At 35.8% G+C, this 19,196-nt stretch overlaps 1 protein-coding gene across 1 annotated transcript; it reads right to left on the bottom strand.

The window, feature by feature from the left end:
- Positions 1–1,086: 1,086 nt before the first annotated feature.
- Positions 1,087–15,342, bottom strand: LOC110713469. Its single transcript, XM_021891912.1, has 4 exons — positions 14,316–15,342; positions 6,741–7,048; positions 2,263–2,627; positions 1,087–1,566 (listed from the first exon to the last, which is right to left on the bottom strand). The coding sequence occupies exons 1-3, from the start codon at positions 15,203–15,205 to the stop codon at positions 2,269–2,271; spliced, it is 1,557 nt and encodes a 518-aa protein (XP_021747604.1). The 5' UTR covers positions 15,206–15,342; the 3' UTR covers positions 1,087–1,566; positions 2,263–2,268.
- Positions 15,343–19,196: the final 3,854 nt, after the last annotated feature.

The following is a 19,196-nucleotide window of genomic DNA, read 5'->3' as shown; positions in this document are numbered from 1 at the left end:
TACCCAAAATGACCCGACCCAAAGTGCACCGACCCGAATTTGATCCGATACCCAAAATGACCCGACCCTAATCGACATGATTACCAAATCAACTTGGCCTGAATTTAACCCGAATTAATTGACTCGAACATACCCAAAACCTAAATTGAATCGAACTAAAACTACCTTATACGCAAAATGACCTAAAACAATGATATTAACACAAACAACTATATTTCCTGTAAAAAAAATAAATAAATAAAAAATAAAAACTAATAATTAATCCGTATAAAAATTATTCCATCCGTTTTTAAATACTGCTCCACTTTCCTTTTTCGACCGTTTTTAAATACTTGCGTCATTTCCTCTTTTGGAAAGCTTTTACAATATTTAATTCATTTTTCATACTTAATAGACCCAACATAATACTCTCTCTCCTCCTATTCTTCCAATACTTTTGCTTTTTACAATTTTTTTATTTTCTCAACTATCCCACTACCTCCATATAATATTACTTTATCTAATTTCTCCTAAAACTCCGCGCATGGAGAATTGGAGCAAGTACTTAAAAACGGAGGGACTACAAATCTACTAATTTAAGCTTAATTGCTTGACTCAAACTATCGACCCAAAATGACCCGACCCAAAGTCGACCAGACCCGAACTTGACCCAACCCGATCTTGTCCCAACCCAAACTTGACCCGATAAATGGACTCAGAAACTGACCCGACTTGAAATCGCCCAACCCGAACTTAACCCGATCCAAAGTTGAGCCGAAACCCAACCCGACCCGATAATTTATAGACCCGAAATTACCTGACTCGATCCAAACCCGACCCGAACATTTGCTGACCCGAATTTGACCCGACCCAAAATGACCCGACCCGAATGACCCGTTTGCCAGGTCTAATATGAAATCTCACTTATCTGCCTACTTCACCTGATACATTCCCATTCATTAATAAACCTTTGAAAATAAGTTTTTTTATGAATTACAAATTTTAAAATTAATGCATCTTACAGTATGACGAAAGCTCAATGAACTCAACTATTACTAGTAATTGTGTAAAATATTCACAGGCACAAATGAACCTACGCATCACCAATCACCATAATAACCACTTGCCAATTGCAATAAATTAAGGTCTAAGACAATGCCCATGGATAATGCTGTGCAAATTCACAGGCATACCTATTTGAAGGTATAATTAGCCTACGATTCTTTCTACTCTCCCAATTTACTAGCAATTTCCATTTTCCAATCAACATACAAGAACAGCAGGTCATTAATCACCCTTGCAGGCTTTCGCATGAACTTTAAAAGGAAAAAAAGAAGAAAAAAAAAAGGTAAGGGGAATTAAAAGAACACCCTCTCTTCATCATTCCCACAAAATCAAGATAATGCCAAGTTGATCAAGTAACCAGGCCATCTTTACCACATTTATCATAGATTGCAAGTTGCCAATTCTCAAGAGCTAGAAAAGTCGTGACTCAACCTATACTGCAACCATTGGTGGTGTGGATGGAAGCTGCTTTCAAAGACTTGATACCTACTTGATTTCTTTAACCAGAGCAAAAACAAATCACTGCATAACAATTACAAAGTGTCAGCTATTTTTAAGAAAGGCAATATCTAAACAACTTCAACGATTATCAAAACAATGAGCAAAATTTAAATTTGGCAGTCAATACTCACACCTACTTTGACAATCAACAATACGAAATTATTGTTGGTTTACATAGATTGAAAAATAAAAGGATTAAAATTACTTTCTTGATCACCATCAGAGAATATTTTAGTCAATATTTGACATCTGAACACAAAAAATGAACATTTTTACACTAATAATAGTATATGTCACAGCCACAGTTCAATAATTTACATCTAATGTTCATGCATAGATGGATCAACCAGAACTCCAGATAACAAGAACCCTATGAATGATGTTACAAGGGGATCCCAAATTTCTACCACAAATTATTTCATTAAACAGGGGCCATGATGTGCGAATGAACATACAGTACAAAGGTAAGAGATTATATATCATCTCATCTTTGTTCATAAAAGAACATACAGTTCAAAATAAAAGAATATACTGACCATAATAAATAAACATACCACTCACAGTAATAGTGAACATCGAAGTATGATAAAAAAAATTAATGAATAATGAAAAGAACATCAGTCTGTATGGTAACCCAAGCTATTTTTTTCATATGGTAACCTTAATTGCTTAACTCATATGATAACTAAAAATTACATAGGACAAATAGAGGCTTACCTAAAATCACTTGGATGGTTGGAGTTTCTCAAGCTTGCTTTCTATGACAACCTTCTTTCGAGTTTCAAAATCCACTTTGTCTAGGTCAGAGGCTAGAGCAAGATATCCATACAGTATTCTTCTCCTTTCACCTGTCCTCTGATCTACCATCACAAGATTTGGATTGTTCTCCTCATTCTTATCAGTAGTAATCGATTGTACACGAGTCCAATCTCTACGCCCATGGTGATCCTTCTCAAAGTGGTCAGCCAATCGCATGGCCTCCTTCAGGCCTGACTGGTCACTTGCAAACTTAATAAGAGTAATGCCAAGATGGCCATCTCTACTGTATAAGGACTTCGATTTGCCACCAGAGAAGCCAAGATCTGTATAGAGGGAGTAAACCATTAACAAATATGACCTAACCATAACAGTGAAAACAGAATGACCACGTGATAATTTCGTATTCTTTTATGTAATACACCAAATGTTGTGTACACATCAAAGTTCAAGCTAACAGATTATAAATTGTGTCAAATGAAAGGTATAGTGTTAGAGGCTTAGAGCAGACAGCATACCACATTGAAACAGTAGGCCATAATCAGAAACACGATCTACATGTTAAGTTCTTAGTAATGATAGGGGTGTGCACTACTTGGATTAACACTAATACATAGGTAGGATATATGGAGAATAAAAATTAATTATGGGAAGTAACGATATAAGTACCCTACTGTACATATTTGCTTAAACAGAATCCTTCAAAACTTTTTTTAATACCAAAAAACAGCTGTACAAGTTTGTAATTGAAAGCTATCAAAGTCCACAAAAACACTACTTGTGGGGCATTACAAGCAAATGCATGTCATCTTTTGATTTGTATTTGCCTCTGATAAAGTCAAATAGGGCTTAATTATTGGGAAAAAAAATAATAAGGTGCTCCACAAAATGACCACTAAAATTAAACCTAAAGCAGAAACTATACACACCTGCTACTGCACCTAGGAAAAAAAGTTCTTTGTGAGAGCCATGGACACTGGACCAAGTTACCAGAATCATAAAACTGGATCAATATAACATATATCAATCCCTAGCTAACATTGAACATTCACTGATGCCAACAAAATTCAAAATATATGAATGGTCACTTTTTATTAGAGAATGCAGACCTCATTCACCTCAAGCAATTACCAAAGACAACCCTTGTTGCAATCTTTTTTGTTTTACTAAGATTATACCTTGGAAGGAGACAAATCAAAGGCTAAACAACCTGCAGGAAAGCTAACCCTATACCCAATTCTCACAACTAAGGAGAAACAACCAAAAGTATAGTCACCCTCATGGACATCAAAAATGAATACTCTAACCATACATGGCCCTGTCGTAATAGGAAAAGCTATGTTACTTGGACTCAGATACCCATGTCTGACACGGATACGTGTTTTAAGTGTCCGACTCGCCTATTTTATGAAAAATTTCCATCATTTTGAACTAATATGAAGTGCCTAAGTGTCCTACCCATGTCTGAGTGTTGAGGGTCCGACATGGATACTTGAGGTGAGATGAAGAGTCCGAAGAGTCCGAGGAAAAGGCAACCATCCATGCCTTCAAGTAACATAAATATATCTCCTAACAACCAATATGATGAATAGATGTAGATTCTATTCTCCCATTTTCTCCAAATGAAGACTCAAATATGAGAGCGATCCATTACTTCATATAATTACAATCAGATTACTCACACACAAAATAAACAGTACATTGAGACCAAAAGATGCCTCAAAAAAATCAGTTTTCTCATGTTGTAAATAAGGAATGCAAATTGTAACAGACCCAAACAACAGAATAACCAAGGTGTGTAAGAACAACAAAGAAAACATGAGGTACAGGACTATTAAAATGAATCAAAATCACCTAATAAAATCAAGAAACATACAAAACTCACAAATCACAATCACAAAAATGTATAATTCACTAATCTAGATAAGACTTCACTTATCCAACTCAAGGCAATACAGAGTAGTTGCAGTTAAGACAATCAAAACCCTTAACACACACAAACACCCACTACCCCACCCCTCTCCCCCAACAAAAAAGAGAGAGAGGGGGGATGGATAGGAAAATAGAGAGTAGGCACTAAAGGAAAAGAAGACGGGAGATAAAAACCCATAGTTTTGATAAGTAAATCAGTTAACACTCTTGCCAGTCAGGCAGTCATCAAGAAGGAAATCCAACCTCTAGGTTGAACTTTATTCAAGGCGATATAACTAAGTATTTCAACTTGATTTCATATTCCCTTTATAGAACCATAATTTCTCTCAAGCAATATGTCTCAAGAAAAATGCTATAAATAGCTCACTTTTAACAGAAAGTGTCAGTTATAGGGAGGGAAACAGAGAAGGGTTTCATTCCTGCACCAAGGATCAGAAGGATTCAGAACCTTATTCACCGGAGTTGAAGGACAACAGCGGTAACAAAGAATATGCCCGCTCACTAGAAGTAATAAAGCAAAAGGAGAAAGAGGGGGGGGTTCAATTAGAGTTTTGGAGGCCTAAAAAAAATAAAGAGCAACCTCTAGTCGTCCTATGATGACTTAAATAACAACACGCAATTTGTTACAAAGAATACATTAGAATAGAAGGAAATCCCTTACATCCTGTAACTAAGAAAGATCCCAAAATACTCCAACGATTGGAAATAGTACAGACAACAATTATTCCTGAGTTTGGTATTAAAAGTACAAGTTGTAAACCAGTGAGAGATACTGCTGACAGATAGAACATGTCATTAATATATCTTGTCACATGTAAAGATTACAAGGAATCTAGTTTCTGTGTTGCAAATTAATAGTAGACAGAAATTAGAGTTGAATGTAGATATAGCATAAACATAGTGAAATCCTTAAATGAATATTAAAAGGGTTGAGCATATAGCAACCCCTCCACGCGGGGACTAGTAACTGCAATCATTTATATCATACACAAGGAAATATAATACTCTATCCCCAAATAAGTCACATTAGCCTAAATCACAAGTTTTTAGGGAGGTGAAGAATAAAAAGATAGTGGGGTTTGATTGATTAAAAAGGGTTTGGAAGATTAAAAGTGTATAAATAGATACAAAGTAATAAATAAATTAAAAAAATAGCGGGGCTTGCTAGATTGAAAGTGAATTAAAAGAAAATGTATAAAGGTGATATTGGAATTTTATTTAGGGACAGGTTTTGGGTTATAGAAACTTTATTTCGGGGCAGAGGGAGTATCAAGTTCTAGAAAACATAAAATCAATGTCAAATTACTGTTATCTTTTTTAATTTAGTATCGGCTAACAAGTAGCTCATTAATTAGTACTTACAAAAAAATTTCAAAAGAAGAAACCTACTCTAGAGCTTCTCGATTTGAACACTTATGAAACTCTATAGACCATCAAATCTAAGGTGTAATAAAAAAATAAGAGCAATATGCCCTGTTGGAGTCATAATAACCATAAATCCCTATAGCACTCTTAGCATATTTAGTAACACTAATATTGCATTCTTTGGCAATTCAAATCCTAAATAAAACCTGATACCATAATTGATTGACTAACTGCTTCAACCAACATAAAGAATGACGAGTCCTCAAGGAGGAGGATGCTAAAAATAGCGAGTAGAAGCAGGAAGAATTAACATCCAACCACATGAATACATGATACATTATCAAAAGAACTAGCTTTAGGTTTTCCAGGTTAGTATTCTCAACTGTAAGACAATAGATGTGCAACAGCGCAATTAGACGCCGAGCATAAATAATCAGCGTCTAATCTATAGAGTTTTCTGCATAGTTAAAGAGTGCTCAATCACCCCTTGTTTTCTCACAACTAGCACTTAAAGTTAAAACTCAAATTCAGACACAAAAAAAATACATATTGGATGACAGTTTCTTCTAAACAGTTCATTAAGTTTATCCATGAGCTCAGAAGTATGTAATATACACTGCAGTCAAGATTATACATACCATCTCTAACCTACAATCTGCTTATGAAATTAAAATTTACACAATAGCATTAGAGGGCTCCACAAAAGAAATGATGGAAGCTCTGGCATATACAGAGGTAGAGCAAGAACGCTTCTAGGAGGTAAAAAAAAAAAAAGTGGTGGCATACACAAAGATGTCTAAATGACTTAAAGAGTATACAGGACTTTTCACAATAATATTCTGGACAATGAGAAGCTTGACGTATCTGTTAAAAAAACGCAAGTTTCAATGTAGATAGCAAAAATTTTGCTTCTCGGTAAAAATGAAAGTGAGAATGCCAGCCATCAACAAAAAAGAGTTTATAACCCACATAGGTAATATCTGGATGTCAAACGGATAAATCCAGATCTCCAGTATATCACTAGAGTATAGATCTCATGGATTTAGTTATGTAAGATTACTCCACATGTATGTCAATATAGCAAAGAACAAAGTGGATATGTTATAGCATCCATATTCTATATAGTAAGCTGAGGGCAATACCTCTAAGTTTACTATCCATTGCCTTATTTCCCAAACCCTCCATACGGCCATCTTTACCCTTGCCGGTATTTGTGTTATTAATAATCACCATAGGTGGCCACATGATCAAGTCATCCTGGTATGCAGCCGCTTCTTCGGCAGGCATATGTTGATAGGCCCTGGAAGAATCAGGAGGCCTCATAAAACTCCACCCCATTATGGCACAGAGAGCTTTGTGCAAGCCCAGGTGATCCACTCGCAAATCAGCATTATCTGAGTTGTAAGTATGCATAACAAGAGCATGCATATCTGGAAACTCTTTTGAAGACCTGTAATTTCCAATACCAATAGAGTCGGACAATGCATAGCTCAAATTTTTCTGACATAAAATTAGTTCAGATACATTCAAGGAAAGATAAAGTTCATATACACAGGCATACAGCCCACAACTATCACACTAATTATATATTTAGCTGGTTGGTAGGCCAATACAGGCAAGTAGACACTGAGTCAATAAGAAGTTACTTTTTTTTTCTTTTTTTATTTAAGGCTAAAAATTTGTCAAAAGTCCCACTTTACTACAACTAAAAGTCTACAAGTAGGTTCGTAAAGCCCTACAAGATAAGCTTTGAAAACAATTTATCTAAACTAATATGGATTTTAAAGTTGGATTTTAGACTAGAATAATACTAGATGCTCACATCAATGACTGACATAACAAAAGCAACACATCATAGGTTGCATCTCTAGTATACTGCCATAGTAAACCACTATAATGCCAGAAGCATAAGCATAGCTGTCTCCTCAATGGATACAAAAGAAACCACACTTAACAGAGTTGGAAATATGCTCCTCAAGACAGCAAATTAAAACCAAGCCTCCATTGCCACTTGGCAAGGTTGGTCATCCAAATTACAATGTTACTATTGAATACATAAGATTGAATATGAGCAATAAAAAGAACACACAAAATTAACAGCCAAGTTTCATATCAATGATGAGACCTATAGAACTAAGTAAATTCACATAATTACAGCAACCCAGTGAAATGAGGTTGAAGACAAAAGCACAAAACTCCCTGTCACCATAAAGTTAATGAACCCAAATGGTCCAAATACATCTCTTATCTTGATATGCAGATAAATCAATAAGAGAGATGACAGGAACATAAAATCAACAGCCAAGCCTAAGGTAAATGAAAAGACCAGGAGAATGAACCTAGTTCACTTCAACAAACTACAACAATCATCTATGGAAGACCCTCTTTCGAAACCATGATAAAAATAAAAAAATAAAAAATAAAAAACAAAAAAACCTCCTCTGTTCTAGAAATATTGCATCATTCGCAAACTTGACACTTTTCACACAATCTTCATCAACCAAATATTGTGATTAATACAAAAAGAAATATAGTCATGTGGGGTCTTGTTAGAGATTCGTCTCGGCATGTTTCATAATATCAGCTATGGTGATTATTAATAACACAAATACCGGCAAGGGTAAAGATATAAAAGAAAAATATTACAAACGTCAAAGGTGGTCATCCGAACATATAATAAAACATAAGATCCTTCAAATAAAGGGCATGCAAAAGTTCTGATTTTGTAACTAGGGCAGATCGAATGAGAGTACAACAAGTATACTTCAGGACCCATCATTATAACAAAACATCATACTCAACAAAATCTGCAGCTGGTCAGTAAAGTTAAGAGCCGCAATTATACAATACACCAAATGCCCACCACCATGCTCACAAACAGTAATGAGAGGCCATAGATTAATCCTCTTTTGCAGTATGATGAATTTAGCAATCCAACATTCCAACCTCTCCATCTCCCCACTTAACGCCAACTGCAGATATTATATGCCTTTTTCACAACCTTTGTTCTTCCATTTTCATCTTTTTGAAAGCCCAAACTCATTCTTATGGAATTTCCATTGTTCTCTGAGAGACCAAGAAGTTGAGAAGGCTGTGAAAATAGCAATCCGTAAACAATGACAATTCACTGCTAATTAAAGACCTCCTTCCTAGTCTCTAAAACTCTAGATGCCTATTTCTCTACCTAAAATTGATAAAATCAGTTTGCATTTGCAATTCCAGATTCTTTGTTGCAGGCTTGCAGGATAAACAACTCACCTGGCACATTGCCAACACAACTATTTTGAATTCCTACTAACATTTGGTACCCCAGTCAATTCACATTAATTTTGGCATCAATATTTCTTGATTTATAATCTAACCTCAATTTGTGTGCCTAAGATTCTAATATTCTTGTCAGCAAGGTGTTATTAGAAAAACCAGCATGAAAAAGATAAACCCAGTGACAAAGGTATTACCTCTGTAACCCTTTATTACAATTAAACCATCCAAAATCAGCCAGCATAATTTTTAGCAAGCATACAGAGAGAAAAAGAACAAATCTTCAATTGGATTAGCAGGAGAAGCAACAAGGCAATAATAAGAGTGTCATACTTGTACAATGGTACAAACCAACACAAATAAAAGATATTATATAGATCTAGCACAGGACCCAACCAACCAAAACATCTAACAGATAATGTTAGTAAATGGACATGAATATGACAGATAACGACCACTGATAAAGCTGCAGAAATTATAAGAGGAACAACTTCAATCAACCATAATTGACTGAGTTTGACGTTCAAGCCTTGTTGAAAGCTACAGGAGCTATGCACAAATTACCTAAAATGCAGACAACATTAATCATGAGATCTACTATGACTTCAAAGTCAAACTAGAAATCAAAAAATAAAGGACCTTACTGCTTCAAGATCCTCAAAGTGACGATGAAACAGGGATTTTTCCTAGAACATGTAATCTAAGGGGGATCACAGGTCCATGTCAATCCATGATCCTAAAGTCATATTTACCTACTTCTTTGCTTACCTCAGTGTGCAACTTCTTTATACTTTGTGTTGTTTTGCATTTGCCATCCTTAACTTCTATTTGTTTTCTACCCTTACTAATATTACTATAAAAAATGGCTTACATCTGCTAGGTGATTAAAACATATCGTTGGGTCTAAACAAGGGGATACGGATTAGGGATGCATATTGCATACAACTTGGATACCTGACAACATTGAATTAAATGTTTGAGAGCCTATAACTTATCTCAACTCTGCAAAATCAAAATTGTTTAAGACCTCTCACAGCACTCAACAGAAGACTTTGGATAACCAGAAACAAAGACATAGCACGTGATTCCATATCTAAGACCATCTTCAATTCAAGACATGTGTGCATCGGTTAGTTAAGGAGCTTTAAAGAGAAACAAACATAGATGCTCAAAGAAGAGTCTCAGCATTAAGCCTAGCACATTGCCACTGATTTCAATGGCACAAAAGGCTCAAGGCATGAGAGATGCCTTTATTTATGCATATGTTAAAATTTGATATTTTGATTGAAAATTCTAAATAATTACATTAGATTATATTATTTTAAAAATATAGCTTCTACTCTAAGGGCCTATGTGTTTCATCTTTTTACAACAAAGCCTTAGTCCCAAGATGATTTGGGGTCAGCTAACAAGAAACATCATAAGGAACCATCCGCCAAAGAAAAAAGGACATACAAGATTACTAGTTGGAAAAAAAAGGTGTGTAAAGTGAGAAAAAGAAATAACATCCAAGTAAAATTAAGGAGAGTTTTAAAAGAGTACCGGGAATAAAATTTAATAAAGGTTAAAAAGGAGTGGTAAAACGTGCAAGTAAAAAACATAATGGTTTAATAAAACTTTAGTAAGTCTAGATAAAATAAGTTAAAATGGAAGAAGTCTTTACTCACATTTTCAGATAAGTTCAGTTCAGACATAATAAGTTTGACAAAATAAGTTTTAGATAAGTTCAGATAGAATCACATAAGTTCATACAAAACATAATATAAGTATAAAATACAATAAGGTCACATGATATAACTTCAATATTATATATTAAAAGACACACCAGCAATGACAGGTGTCATCTCCTGGTGTGTCCTTAATTATTATTATTTTTTCATGTAAAAAAATCTACTTCCTCCGTTTTCTTTTACTTGCAACACACCTTTTAGGCACGCAATTTTAGGAGATGATTAGTGAGGGTAAACGAGCTATTTTATCAATATAATTTTTACACGAAGATTAGAATAGGGTTAAGTATCATTTGTAAAAATTATAATGAATAATTTATCCGTTTACATTACATAAACCCGACCTCAAAACACGTGCCACAAGGCTGTGTTGCAAGTAAAAAGAAACGGAGGAAGTATTAATTAAGGAAACAAATCAATTTCAAAAATAATATTATTTGTTGTACATATTCCATATTAATGTAGTATATTTAGAATAAAAAGATTCACAAATAATTTTTCTAAAATAGAAAATTGGACAACTATAAACCAAAAATTATATTCTTAAAAATATTTGTGATCTGTTTTACAAGAAAAAAAAATAAAACATTGCTCGGATTTTTTGCCTACATTTATTTTTAATTGTGTATTAAAGGCTACAATTAAAATTTAACATATCACATACTTTTATTATTCCTCGACTAATTTATGATTATAATATTTATCTATTAATAATCTATAACGATCACCGTGCATGGCACGGGATCTAAGCTTAAACATTTTAAAACAAAGAACTAATTAAAAAAGATTTTATTTTAAAAAAAAATGTCAAATAAAAAAGGCTTAACCCCACTCAACTTACATAATGAAATTAGATTTCCACTCCCCTACTATTTATGGCAGGTTACTTAGATTTACATTTCTGTTACATCATAAAATCAAAACCAGTAAAAGATGTGAAGTATGTTCTGACAGCCATTCTTTTCACCATAAAAATAAGGGCCAATAGGGATGAATAAGTTCATATAAGAGCTACCAAGTTCACTTTAGCAGATAATAAGTTCAAATATGATAGGAAAGAACAAGGTGAAAACAACCTTCTCAACTGAACTCTTTTCTTTTCAATAAAAAGATGATGAAAGAAAAATAATGAGAAGGAGGGGAGATGAGAAGACAGAATCAGCAAAGAGGCTCTCCTGTGAGAAAAAACCAAAAAGAGACAGAATGAAGGAAAGACAAATTAAAGAGAGATAATTTTAAGCAAAGTGAGGAGGAAAATAAATGAAGAGAGAAAAGCTAACATGGTTCCACACCCACATGGAGCAATATTCCAATGAGAGTATGAAGCTTTCATATGGTAGGATTTTAAACTAAATTTTTCTAGTTTTAGGTGTTTGGGTGGGGAGAGGGGAGATTGTGTCAAGGTGTATCTCCAAAGCTAGGTCAAAACCCTAAGCAACACCTCTTAATTAATATTTCAAACCTTGATAGTAAAGGCAAGATACTTTGCGGTTATACTTTCTCTTTTTTTCTTTTTTTTTTACTTGAAACACTTTGACTTTTCAAAAGCGAATGATCTCATTATAGATGGTGCATGCTAAGGGTAAGTCACAAGACTTCAATGAGGGAGGGATAAAAGATGAAAGTAAAACTAGAAGAAGAAAAAAGTGTCTTTGCCAATGTAGTACACAAAAAACAATAAGAGTGTAGTAACACACAGCAGTCACCGATGGAAGCTAAATTAACACCCTTCGATGCCAACTACGAAGCAACTTGAATTGCACAGTTCTTTAATAGAGTGGAATGACTCAAACACATGCATTCATATTCACTCCACCTCCATAAACCCTAAAGAAAGGTAGCTCCACTCATGCTCAATTTGTGCTTAAAGGCCTACATCGAGCATTAATATTCAACCAAATCATGGCATCAGAATATTCAATAAATTGCTCCCTCCATCCCAATTTCATGTGCCCAATTTTCAGGGCACATAGTATTAGGAGATTCATCAATTGTTATTATAATTAAAAAGGCAGAAGTGATGGGAGATTGTGGGGTAATCTTATACTAAAAATATAGGAGAAAATAGATGTGGTGGATCAAGGGTAGAAGAGAGAAGTTAAAAAAATAAAAGAGAGTCATTGCTACAAAAAAAATGGACAAACTTTATTAGAACGGGTGAAGAAGGGCAGTGGGAAAAAATAAATAGGGACGAATGGAGTGACAGAGTAACAACTAGAGTGAGTCTGCATTTTGTACCAGCAACATTCAACTTTGAAGTCAATAAAAGAACTTGACAATAATAAAGAATATTAACAATAGGAAATAGTACAGTAGAGTGCTCTATAAAAAAAGAAGATAGTGGATTATAAAAGAAAATGGAGGGCTTGGGTGAATGTGGCATGAAATATGATATGGTAAAATAAAGTTATAAAATAGCATAGAACATAAAAGAACTAAATATCTCTAAATATAGGTAGCCCTCCGTTAACAACTATCTAGTTTTGGCATGTTGGTCATTTGGCATCTAAGCTCCTTCAGTATGACACATTGATTTGTATTAGGTCATAAGTAAAAATATAGATTTAATAGGAAGGAGGGTATACACGATACTAGAAAAATGTCACTTATAGCTGACACTTATAAGACCTCACAAAACTAGTCCTAACCAAACGAATAACAAACCCCAGTGCTTAACAAAGCATGTGGTTCCAACTAACATTTACAAAATACATTTAAACGGCACAGTCAAATGTCTTTTTATGGAATTTAGCCAAAAGCCAAGTTGTCGAGCAACCTCAAATTCATTAGGTCCCAATCAAACAAGTTAAAGTTTTCACTTTTCAGTATGAGATGTTCTAATAAATGCATGCCAATGTCAGACAAAAAAACACCATCTCAGATATACAAGTGGATGCCTTCAAGGTAAGCAAACCTCCCCAAAGATTGCATACAAGCTGCAGCATTGGGCAAAGAACAAAATGATGGCAATCAAAGATCAATCAGATGAGAGCTTTGTGCATTATTGCAACCAGTATAAATATACACTTTGCGGCCAAAGTTAATTAGCCAATAAAAGTATGAATTAACGGCACATACCAAGAGCCCTACTAGCAAACAAGTAACACTACTTCTAGTTGAGCAATATTCTATTTGATGACTACCTTGCTTACCTAATTGTCTGGTTCCCCAAAATACAAGAGCTTTACTAACCGGTATATCACATCAAAGAAAGAACACATCTTAGAAAAATCATATCCTCTAATGTGAGACTAAAATGCTTGAAAGTAAACTTCCTCACTGTAATACCTTTAAAATATATCACCTGAATTGCACTTATACAGGTACGGAGAGGGTACAAATACAATAGAGACATGAAAGCAATATATTAAAATAAAAGACAAACACAGCTATATACTACATATATTTGGAAAACCAAATAAATTATAAAACTTATAGATAACCAAAATTAAAGGCACCTATTTTCGCCATTAATTTCCATATATCTATTTCCATATATCTATCGTACCACTCTTCTATCCCATTAGTTACAGAATTTCAAGAATCTGAGAAATGATAGAGTCGGGTTCAACACATGTCTAAGCAAATCTCATTCACGTACAAACTCATGCCATTAGAGCAGTAAGAATATAAGTAATGTACTATCTAATCACACATTCAATAGAACCATATTATAACAACAAAAAATAATTAAATTAAAGCATAAAGAGTAGTTTCCAATCAAACCTGCCACAGACGAGGCAGTGATGATGCTTGCCATTCTCTAAGTAATTCTTTTTCTGATTAGGATTCTCGTAAATCAACTTAATAAAATGAAGATATGCCTTCATAATAGGAGGATCAATCCGAACTTCCTGCCTCGCACCCACATTATTACTACCACCACCACTATCAAACCCAGCACCAGCCCTCATAATCTTGGAATTCCGAAACTCATCGTCGCGTCTAAAGGGACTACTAGTACCCGAACTCAAATTGGCACCAGCACCGGCATTGCCATACTGCAGGAGCTGCTGCTTCTGCCTGGCAAACTCATCCCCATCTCTATCTCTCTCCTCCCCAAAACCAAACTTCCTCTTCATTGACATAGAATTAGACCCAAAGGGATGATCCTCCCTACCGCGAAAACCATCCGGGCTCATCGGCCCAACCCGAACCAACTCATGAGGCGGCCCAAAACGCCCAATTGGGGGTCTAGGAGGTGGGGTGAAATCTTGGTAATCAGGGGGCAAAGCGAAGTAGGATCGAACACTACCATCAGCAAGAACAATGGTGCGACGATCAAGCATATGGAACCCATAAGTAGGAGGCGGCGGAGGAGGTGGAGGGCCAACGGAAGACGGGAAAGGTGAGCTGCGTTTTGGGGTGGGTTTATCAGAGGAAGACCTTGTTGCAGCGTTGTTAGTGTTGGAGTTGGTGGGGGGTTTAGCGGTGCTTGGGGAGGGCTTTGATGGGGTTCCGGAGGTGGGATTTGCGGCGGAGGGTGCGGCGGAGGTGGTGGTGGGGGTGGCGGAGGATGAAGATTGCCAGCGAGATTTGCGTTCGGAGGTAGGAGGAGGACGGTTGTTGGTGATGGTGATGGTGGTGGAGGATGATTTGGGGTTGTTACCCGCCATGTTTGTTAGGGTTTCAACGATGAAGCCTAATTTTGTTCAGGCTAGGCTCTCTAATGTGACTTCTATTTGTTATATTTCTGCCTACTTCATGCTTCCATATACGGAATACCGAATGAGGAATGAGGAATGAGGAACGAGGAATGAGGTATTAGGAGATGTCAAATGTGTCAATTCAGATGATTAGATCGTATTTGATGAGGAGGTTGAGTCGAGTCAAGTCGGTTCAATATTTAAAGTTGAGCCTATAAAAAAATATGGAATATGGAAGTTACTATGTAACAATCGAGAAAAATACATGTTACTCCCTCCGTTTCATAATCTTAGTCTCATTTAGAATTTTTTGACTAATAAAAAATAGGGGAAGTCTTCTAAATTTCTCTGAATATATAAGAACAAATATACTCATATGAGATCTAGTTTTATTAGTCTCGATAAGTATTTTTATTAATATGTAATTTTAATAATTTCAGCTAGTGTGAGATTAAAGATATTTACGATAAAAATTTGCATCGATAACGTAAATAGGAGTAACATTATGAGTCGGAGGGAATAACAAGAATGAATAACAGGTGAGTGAAATCAGGACCCACTAGAGACACTTTTGAGAGTGATAATCTTTTATCCTTCCTCCTCACTCTCAAAGTGTATGACCATTAAATATAGAATCAAAAAAACCGTGAGGGTTGAGTTAAGGTGAGGGTTCTCCTTAGCGCTAAAAAAATACTCCCTCCGTTTCTTATTTCTTGCAACATTTGCCTTATTTGGGTGGTTCACATTTCTTGCAACAAGTTTTTTTTCCTTATTTAGTATGTTTTTTAAGGTAAAATTACATTTTACCTTTATTTTTGTATCATTAAAGTGCTGATTCACCCTAATCTAATTGTAATCTAAATGATAAATTATCATCAACTGATAATCATTCCCACCAAAAAAATCATCACCCCTTACTCTCCCCTCTCTATTTATGCATCAGATACATGAACAAAATTGTTCATCTTCCCAACCACTCCATTCAATGTCATCTCCACCAACCTGCATTTACTCCATGGATTACTCGTCTCTCTCTTCTCCATTTAAAAGAGAGGGTTTCTCTCTCTTCTTCTTTTGGAACCCTAACTCTTCTTCTCTGAATCGTCGCTTCCTCCCTCTTCCAACCTTTTCACCTTACTCCCCTTTTAGATTTGTGCTAGAACCTTCAACAAAATATGAGTACCTCTGAAAAAACCGATGCTTCCCTATTTTGTTATGAGAATCTTCCACCTGAAAAACCCAAAGATGACCTTCTTCCTGGTGCGACTAGGTACATCTGTGAGAGGGGATCTGGGAAGATCAAACCCCTGCGCCGCGCTAGAATGAGGCCGCTCTCCTACAGGGTTCGTTGTGGTGCAAAGCTTGATGTCTCTTAAGATGATGAAAGTGAGGTGCAGTCAGATCAGGCTGGAAAAAACCCTAACCATCCGATTGAGGTGACAGATCTGGAAGGGGAGAGTGAGGGCGAAGGAAGGGGGAAGGGGGACGTTGTTGGGTCTGCCAAAGGGGGCCTTAATGAGTCCCTTAATTCTAGGATGGTTGGCGGTGTTGGAACTGGGTTGTCTTCTGGTTCTCGCTCTAAGGCGGTGGTTGAAGATGCTGAGTCCCTCACTGCGAAACAACAGAAGACAGGGTCCCTCTCATGGATGAAAAGGGTGAGATTTGGGTTGCCTGTTGATCCGGAGCTGTGCGATGAAGATTACATGGATTTTCCGAGGGATGTCCACCCGGAGTGGTTCGCTGACAATTAATCCTGCAGCGTATAACCTTTCTTCACCCTTAATCATGTTTTTATGCTTTTATAGTTGTTAATATGTTGTTGTTGTCCTTACCTTATGAGTCCCTGCATCAATGTTGTGTGTTTTTTTTTTTTTTTTGCTTATGGTATTCTCTGTGTTGGGTGGTTTCTCATTTGATGGTGTTGGTTGTTACTTGCTGCCTTTTATGTTGGTTTGACAATGGCCAGGGGAATGTTATCTTGATTAGTAATGATGGATGTTATTTTGACTTGGTGATTATGTTTTGTCTATTGCCTTATGGTATTATGAGTCCCTACAATGTTCTCAATGACATGTTAATAAGAGAACACTCTGTTTTCATGTTTGGTATGCAACCCCCCTTATGAGTGATGTATTTTCTGGTTTTGGTTAGTTGTGTGACTGAGTCCTACCTAGTTATTATGATTGTGTTCAATCTGTTGCCTTATGGTATTATGATTCTGTACTGTGTTCTAAATGACATGTTAGTTACAGAGGTCTATGTTTGTATTTTGGTTTGCAAACCCCATTGACCCTTATTTCCTGGTTTTGGTTAGCGGTGTGACTGAGTCCCCCCTCGTTATTGTCCTTTTTGTGCCTGACTTGATTAAGCCATATGATGAAGGGACTCTTTTGAATCATAGTTGCTAGTGCTAGATTTGCTCCATCAATGGTCATATGGCCTTGGTGTTGAGGTAACTACATTAAGGAACTGCTTGATATATGCATACCCTTGCTGATAGTTCAACAATACTTGTTCTTTACATAACAAACATTCATATGATAATACCAAATAGTTAAATTGTACACCCATGATTTCAAAATAAGAAGCCCCTAACATTACATGACTGCCTTACATGTATTGAATGTGAATGATCAAAATACACATAACCTAAGCATTAAGTACATAACTACTACAACATAACAAAGTCACATTATAATAAGAAACAATACTTCTTACCAGAGTCAGCAAAATACTTTGAAGGTTATGTGTGGCAGTCATATATATACTTGTTAGGCTCTTGTATTGCTATTTCTTCAGTTAGCATCTACTTCCATGCGTGCTTCTTCCTCTACTGCATGTGTTGTTGGAATGAACATGGTGTCTAGATAAGTCACAACTTGATGTATCAGCTCCCTTGGAACATGTAGGTGATTGGGAAGTACCCCTAATATGTCCATCTTCTTCTTCTTCATATGAGGTGGAGAGAAGTTATTGCCTCCTTGCTTTTCCAGTACCTTTATCATCACTGACTGTAGTGTTAGCCATATATACTTGTTGGCCTTAGCCTCAAATGCATTGTATGCATTGATGACCTCTTTGATTAAGTCATCCAAAGTTGTTGGGGAGGATTGGTATTGGAGGGATTGAATGACTTTGAACAACCCTAGGTCTAAGACATTCAAGTCTAGAGACTATGCTGGTTGATACACCATTTCAATATTGAAACCATTTGCATGACAGGCAGCAATAAATTCCTCATATTTAGGAATTTGATGAGGCCTTGCATTATCCCATTGTATTTTGACATTTTTAGGTACATTCTGTGCCCATTGTTGATGTATTGCTGGGATGATGTGTTCCATTAGCATTTCTCGGATTGCATCTTTATTGACATTCTGTACAGCCTTAATCTCCAATGTTCCAGCTTCTCTATTTTTGTTCTTTTTCTTTTCCATCTGTTTCTTAACAAAAGGAAATATACCATACATTATGTAGGGAATATTTCAAGCATTACCCCAAACTTGAACCCCACTGTGATCATACACTAAAGCATGGTGGCGTCCAAAGGGAAGGAAGCTAGAGCAAAAGAGTTGCCAATAAGTTTTAAGAACTTGTAAATTGTTCAAAGGGTGAAGGTTACACCCCTTAACGATCAAGGAGATTGTTAACTCCAATAGGTCTGGAACCAAGACTGGAAGTTCGGGGATGAAGGTACAAATCCAACCTAAAAGAGACTGAACCTGCTCTAATAATAGGCCTCTACTTTATTCTGATCGTATTCATGTGCGCTTTCTGACTAACATGCAATCAATAGGTTTACCCTAAACCTGTTTATCAATGTTGGTTGAATTTAATGCACAAATAAATCTATTATTGGCGATCACTTGAATTATAATCAAATTAACCCTAAACAAGATTATTAATTATGTTATTAAGCGTGATTACAAGTATCAATTCCCTTTAAACATGCATAAAAGGC

This window comes from Chenopodium quinoa, unplaced genomic scaffold (assembly GCF_001683475.1).
Source record: "Chenopodium quinoa cultivar QQ74 unplaced genomic scaffold, ASM168347v1, whole genome shotgun sequence".
Lineage (NCBI taxonomy): Eukaryota > Viridiplantae > Streptophyta > Magnoliopsida > Caryophyllales > Amaranthaceae > Chenopodium > Chenopodium quinoa.
Note: the sequence above shows the minus strand (reverse complement) of the source record. Positions and strands in the feature narration are given on the sequence as shown.